This window comes from Pistacia vera, unplaced genomic scaffold (assembly GCF_008641045.1).
Source record: "Pistacia vera cultivar Batoury unplaced genomic scaffold, PisVer_v2 Contig374, whole genome shotgun sequence".
Taxonomy (NCBI): Eukaryota; Viridiplantae; Streptophyta; class Magnoliopsida; order Sapindales; family Anacardiaceae; genus Pistacia; species Pistacia vera.
The window spans coordinates 815046-821852 of record NW_022196195.1 but is presented as its reverse complement, the minus strand read 5'-3'; the positions used below and the strand labels follow the sequence as shown (position 1 = coordinate 821852).

General features: G+C 32.4%; 1 protein-coding gene across 1 annotated transcript; it reads right to left on the bottom strand.

The window, feature by feature from the left end:
• Positions 1-874: 874 nt before the first annotated feature.
• LOC116140594 (xylose isomerase-like) lies at positions 875-6151 on the bottom strand. Its single transcript, XM_031426208.1, has 20 exons — positions 6057-6151; positions 5695-5781; positions 5468-5575; positions 5306-5380; positions 5101-5230; positions 4909-5000; positions 4718-4768; positions 3932-4008; positions 3776-3830; positions 3576-3677; positions 3350-3401; positions 3012-3057; positions 2873-2928; positions 2068-2119; positions 1854-1933; positions 1658-1728; positions 1519-1559; positions 1205-1304; positions 1012-1083; positions 875-925 (listed from the first exon to the last, which is right to left on the bottom strand). The coding sequence occupies exons 2-20, from the start codon at positions 5755-5757 to the stop codon at positions 875-877; spliced, it is 1374 nt and encodes a 457-aa protein (XP_031282068.1). The 5' UTR covers positions 5758-5781; positions 6057-6151.
• Between the last annotated feature and the right edge of the window lie 656 nt (positions 6152-6807).

Below are 6807 nucleotides of genomic sequence, written 5' to 3'. Positions count from 1 at the left end.
TTGGAGTTGCTTAAACAAACTGTTTGGCAAAATGCTTTCATAGACTAATTGACTCGGTATATATGTCCAAACTCTTTATATTTTGAACCCCCACAATAAATTTATGATAATGCTAGATGTATAAACAAATCTCATAAAGATTTATGTACAATGTGACATAAAATGAATGAAAGAGTGAATACAAAAAGTTAAACTCATCATATTCTCTCTTTCATTTATTTTTCTGTCACATCAATTTGTACACAAATCTTTAAAAGATTTGTTTATAAATCTAGCATTACTCATAAATTTATTAGCTCTCCTCCTGTGAACGACTCTAATAAAGGGTTTTATAATTTGGTCATGAGAGAATTACCTTGTCCCACCTAAGGTTTGGCGAAATGACAATTTCCCACCCATCAAGTTTCAAAATGACACTTTCCCACCATTTGTTAGGTTATATTATGTTTTTCGTTAATATTTTATCAAAAGATGAAAACGCCCTTAAATATTTGACTTTATAAAATTTTTATTATTTTTTAATTAGCCAAAAAGTTAAATATTAGAAAGTCAAAAAAGAAAAAATAATTAGCCCCAACTAAAAAGTTAGAATAATATTATAGAATTGTTTAAAGTTAAATAACCTTAATATTTATTTATTTATAATATTATTAATATCTCATCACTATTATTCAATAATCTACTAAATTTATAATGTTTTTCATAATATAGTGTTTTTCGTTTTTACTAATTAACATAGAAAATCAATATTCCTAATTAATTAAATAGACAAAGGAAAAAATGTATCTTTACATTTGAACTAATAAATAATTGAGTAAAGACTTTGACTTAACTAAATTTTAATTTATAATAAACTAATTAAGAAATAAACTATTTAAGAGTATTTTCGTCNCTTCTCAAGATATTCAAAATCAGCCTTACCAGCCTATTATAAGATGGAACCACTTCATATTAGCCAAATAAGTAATAGGAACAAAAGCGAAACAGGTAAGATACTGGGAAACATGTTACCTCAATTTTAGCCCCAACTTCAGTGTCAAAGCTCTGATATCGCTTGCGGACAAGCTCGGCCAAAGAACCATCCTTCCCAATGACAACAAAATCCATTCAGTATAATTGACAGGCCATTGATAACAAAATAAGCACTCCATTTTAGAAAATCAGACAGGCTTTTATACTCGTGAATATAACAGTAATGTATCACCTCAATCAGCTTGGCAGCATTTCGAAGTCCACGGGCTAGAGCATCCATTCCAGTAATATGAGCGATGAACAAGTCGTCAACGTCTGTGCTTTCTCTTCGTCTAAAATATATCATAAAGTTGATTATGTCAAAAGGGGCATTAGAAAGGTAAAGAAATTGGAGCAGAAAAGAAAAAAATACAACATAGAAATCCATCATGAAAAAGAAATGGGAGAAAAAAACACAATTAAGATGCAATATAGATATCCATCATGAACATCTTATGCATGGCAAGCACATAAGAGAAGGATCAATAAGGGAAAAAAGAGACTCACAATTTTGCATCAAAGTTGAATCCTCCTGGGGCTAGCCCTCCCTGTGATAAACAAAAGTGAAATTAACCAAATAAATCCAGGCTAAAATTAGTATCTCGGAAATTTCACATTGAATTGAAAAGTTGCATGTATTACATACATTTCTGATTACACTGAGCATAACCATAGTTGACTCTGCAACATCAGTCAAGAATTGATCTGTATCCCAACCTGTGGTGATATCAACAGCTCTTAAAACTAAAGTCACAGGTTATCTCAAGTTCAGTATGTAAAGTTTTTATCCAAAATTAAGTAAAGAACTCAAAAAAGCCGAAAACTTGTTAATATTCCAGTACCAACTTGAGGATCGCCAGTGTTTGCATCAATATTTCCAAGTAGACCATTGAGTCTTGCAGTTTCAAGCTCATGATGACAGCTGCAAAGTACACAAGTATCTACAGTAAGCTGAGGAACTTCATGCAAGTTCAATCTTCTGATTGAAAGCACTTAGGAAAAACAAACAAGCAAACATAACATAGAGGAGCTTGAGAAACAAAAGTTATTACATACCTGTGACCAGACAGGGTGGCATGGTTACATTCAATGTTTAGTTTAAACTCATCTACAAGAAGAAAAGCGCGACAATATATTAGATGTTCACTGTTATGCAATATAAACACCATACATAATTGGACAAGTCTTCTAAATATTAATGGTGCTTAAGTATTTTGAAAAAATTCAAAAAATCAGGGACGTAAAGATTGAAACAAAGTATGCATTAAAATTTTCCCCGAGATTGAAGAAACCTAGTCCTACGGGCTATAGCCTAAATTGGGCCGACTATAGCTCATGGAGTAAAATCAAGTTGGTGACAATTTCGGTGCTTGAGTCATATGCGTTCATTTTTTGGTGAGAAGAAAATACATTTTAATCCCAAAAACAATCTCAAGTGGATTAGCAATGTCCAAATAGGAAAGACACCCATCATGCAACAAATGTAGTAAATAAATTTTAATTTGCAGAGCAAAGAACATACACAGGCAACAATACTAACATATATATCAATATCCATGTACACCATCTGAAAAATGAGAGCTTGCTCCTTACCACAACCTCAATGATAAGGATAAATTTAAGATTTCACATTTTTCTAAGTTAGCCAAAAAACTAAAACTAAAATACTATACAAAGCTAGAGTGAAAACTATAAACATCTCAACTAATAAGTAGCAAGCTTTGAACTTTGCAACTTGGTTGATAAAAATATACGATTTTACTTCATAAATAAAACTTAAGAATGTTTAGTTAAACTTGCCTCTGAAACAGGGTCATGCATTGTGATAAACTAATATTAGAAAAGTGAACAGCGATATTACCTATGAGACCATACTTCCTTAAGAAGTTAGCTGTTGTTGCAGCATCCCAGTCGTACCTGACAAATTATCACCATATGTCAAAATATATCTGGATCATTTGCCTCGTTAGCCATATATTAAATAAAAGAATAAAGCATACTGGTGTTTTGTAGGTTCTTGAGGCTTGGGCTCAATCAACAGAGTCCCTGAAAGTCAAAAGAAAAAGCAGATCCCTGTTAGAATTTTGGCATGGTGAAAAATAAATAAAAAGAAACAAAAAATTCAAATGAAAAACAAAGAAGGAAAAAATGACTGTCATTAAGTTTTCGGGCAAAATGCAAAATTTGGAAATGAAAAAGACCACAACAATTACTTCATATTCCATGCAGCAATAAAACAAAAGAAACATAATATTCTGCCCCTATAACTGTTGGAATTCTCCTTTGCATCCTACAGTCATACAGAAAATCTATTAAGATGGAGAGAAGAAAAACATACCATTGAACCCAATCTTCTTCTTGTAGGTAGCAGCAGCTTCTAGAAATCTTGCCTGCAAGCAGACAACAAATAGTCTCAGTTAAATCATAAAATCTAAAACCAAAACAGAACGCTAGGACAGTAAAACCTTGTTACTAATATATAATTTACTGAGAAAACATAAATACCAAGCAAAATAATTTAAATGCAAAGCATAACAAAGTAAGGACATGTTAGATAAACATACCAAATGATCAAGCTCTCTTCCCATATCTGTGTTCAAGAGAGTTTGATAACCCTCACGACCACCCCAAAACACATAGTTTTCTCCCCCTAAATAATGTGTGACCTGTGGAATTTGTCAATTGGAGAGCTAAGTAACTATAGAAAAACATATATACAAATAAGAAAGATATCCAATTTTTCCTAGTATCCACAACCACCCACCTCCATGGCCTTCTTGACTTGAGCTGCAGAATACGCATAGACACCTAATTCAGAGCTGTAAAACAAGTTCCCGAACATTTAAGAAATAGGCTGACACATTCAGTGAAAACAAAACAAACAGTGCAAATAGTTAGGGATCCTCTATATACACAGTACCTAGTAGCAGCACCATGCATAAAGCGAGGATGCACAAATAACTGAGCTGTACCCCACAATGGATGAATCTTGGTCCCCTGCAGAATCAAATAATTAAACCTTAAAGGAGATAAAGGACTTCATAAGGCTAGTAGTTATGTCACACAAGTATATACTGGTTTCTGATTTTGGTCTCCAAGAACAAAACAATTGCAGAAGAGATGTCACACAAATCTAGATCCAACACAACAACAAGATCAAATCATAGGTTCCATCTCCTGTATCCTAGAAAGAGTTCCAGAGGTTTTTGTTATTGCCTTGCCATCGAATGGGAGTTTTCTTTACAACATCAAGATATTCTAGTGGACAAGTTGATAAAAATTATGTTTAACTCACACAACGTGGCAACCAAAGAATAACCAAGAAAACTGGTCACAGACCTGAAAATATTCCTTCCACGACCACTGTGTTCTAGCTTCATTAGTTCAGGGGACAAGGATGTGAAGGTGGATGGCTTTTAAGTCCATGTAAATAAAACTTACGTACAAAAACTAAAAGAATAATTTAATAGTATGAGGCCCCAAAACCACTATGTCAAATAGCTAAAGAGAAGAAATTGGATATTTGTATTTGACTTGAGCTTTTAATTTCTTTTTTTCCCTTTCTTTTGTTCCTTTCCGAAACACTGAGGCCCACAACCTAAGACAGCAGATGGAGAGCAAAAGTTGCATCTCTACTCTACTCGAGCATATGATAAAGTAATAACAAGACTTAAGTAAACTTACTAACATGACTTCATGAACTTACCTGAAGCTCTTTCGCAAGGGCCACCACTTCATCCAAGTTTTTATTACTTTCCTGTTACATATTTAACACCCCATAAACATGATATACAATAGACAAGAGTTTAGCTACAATCAGGAAAATACAAAACAACAAAGAATAAAAGTAACTGAGACAATGAACAAAATACTCTTAAAAGAAAATAAATTACCAACCTCAAGGGTTTTTCCTTCAGGAGCTATATCCCTGTCGTGGAAACACCACAAATCAACTCCAAGTTTCTCTATGAACTCAAAGTTTGCTCTCACTGTACCGAAAGATATAACATAACAAGTACATTTTAAATTATAAACAATAATGCAGTATAAACATGAAGTAAACATTATAAGCATATCAGCCAATCTTACTTCTTCTTTTGGCCATAGCCAATGAATTGGTACCATCTTCCCACGGCCAAAATTTTGTAGGTGCCCCAAATGGATCACCACCTGTTCCACGGAATGTGTGCCAAAATGCAACACTGAATCTCATCCAATCCTATTCCATTAATATTTTTCAGCATAATCCCAATTTAGTAACCAAAGTTGAAAAGTGTCAAGACAAGAAACCAACCTTCATTTTCTTCCCAAGAATCTTTTCTTCCGGATTATACCACTTGAATGCAAGTGGATTGTTTGTAGTTGGACCCTATAAAAAATATGGAACAAATGAATAATTGCAAACACAGACACTTGAGAACCATAATGACACAACTGAACCAATAATTCTGTTTACCTCATACTTAATCTTTGGAATGCCAGGGAAGAATTCCCCTTTCCAATCATCTGATTCATCACATTTGCTACCAAGATTATCGGCTGGGCATGTTGATGGGGCAGCATTCTACCAAACCCAACACAATCCAAGTCAAAACTAAAAACAAAATACATATTAACCACGTATACACCAACTCAAACAAAGAGTAAAATAGTAGAACTCAAGATAAAAGTTTAATTCTTTACCACCAGAAACAACACCACATTCAAACAAAGCAGCAGCAACAGAACACTCTTGGTCGCCATCATTAGTTCACTTCATGCAACTTAGCACTGCAAAGATAAACATAAATCATAAAACAGCAATTCAACTTATCATATCAAAAATATAAAAAAATACCCATCATCAAACCTTGCAAACGAATCATGGGTTGTAAACAAAAATAAAAAAACAAATCATCAAATCAAACAAAACAAAAAATTACACTAATAAACAAAACAACCACTAAAATTATCCAAAAAAACACAAATAAAAAATCAATCTTTGGCAAAAAAATTACTAATCCAGGCTAAAAGAGCACTTCTTCATAAAAAACGAAGAGACTTACAGATTAAAACAGCCTTATTGAGATTGATGATAGAAGAAAAATGGCCGTGGAAATAGAAGTATTTATACTGCATACGTAATCAAGTTTTAGATAAAATTGTTTTAGTTTTCAAGAAGACATTTTAATCACACGTGTACACTATTTTGGTTTATCCAAAATGTATATTTCTGATTTTACCCTCCTTTAGTCCTTGCCTCTAGTAAGTAGTTTTGATTTGGAAGAGAAAAAAAATCATTGAATTTCCTCATTTCTAGGTAAATATGTTTTAACTAATTTCAAAAAAAATTAAATTTACTTTTTGAGTTAACAATTAGATTAAAACACGAGGTAAAATCTACCAAACTAATAATTTTATTCAAAAATTCATTAAAGCTAATGTTTACACCTCAATTTATTCACGGTTATTTCTGATGTACAAATAAAAAGTTAATGCCGTCACATTTACTAATGATTGACACATACAAATATAAAAGTAAATATCATCATATTCATCAAAAATATATAAATTTAATATAAAATTTTCTTCTATGAAAGTTAACATTGATATAGTTATATGACATTTTCCAAAATTCACAAAACTTAGTGCCTTACATGTCAGGGACTAATTTGTCATTTCAATAATCTGGATCCTATAATCTTCTTAAAATCAAATTTCATATCATAATATTAAATCCCTTAATCTTAGAAGATAATCCAAGGAGCATTACTAATGTTACTCGCTTGTGACATACTTACCTCACAGTAACTAATC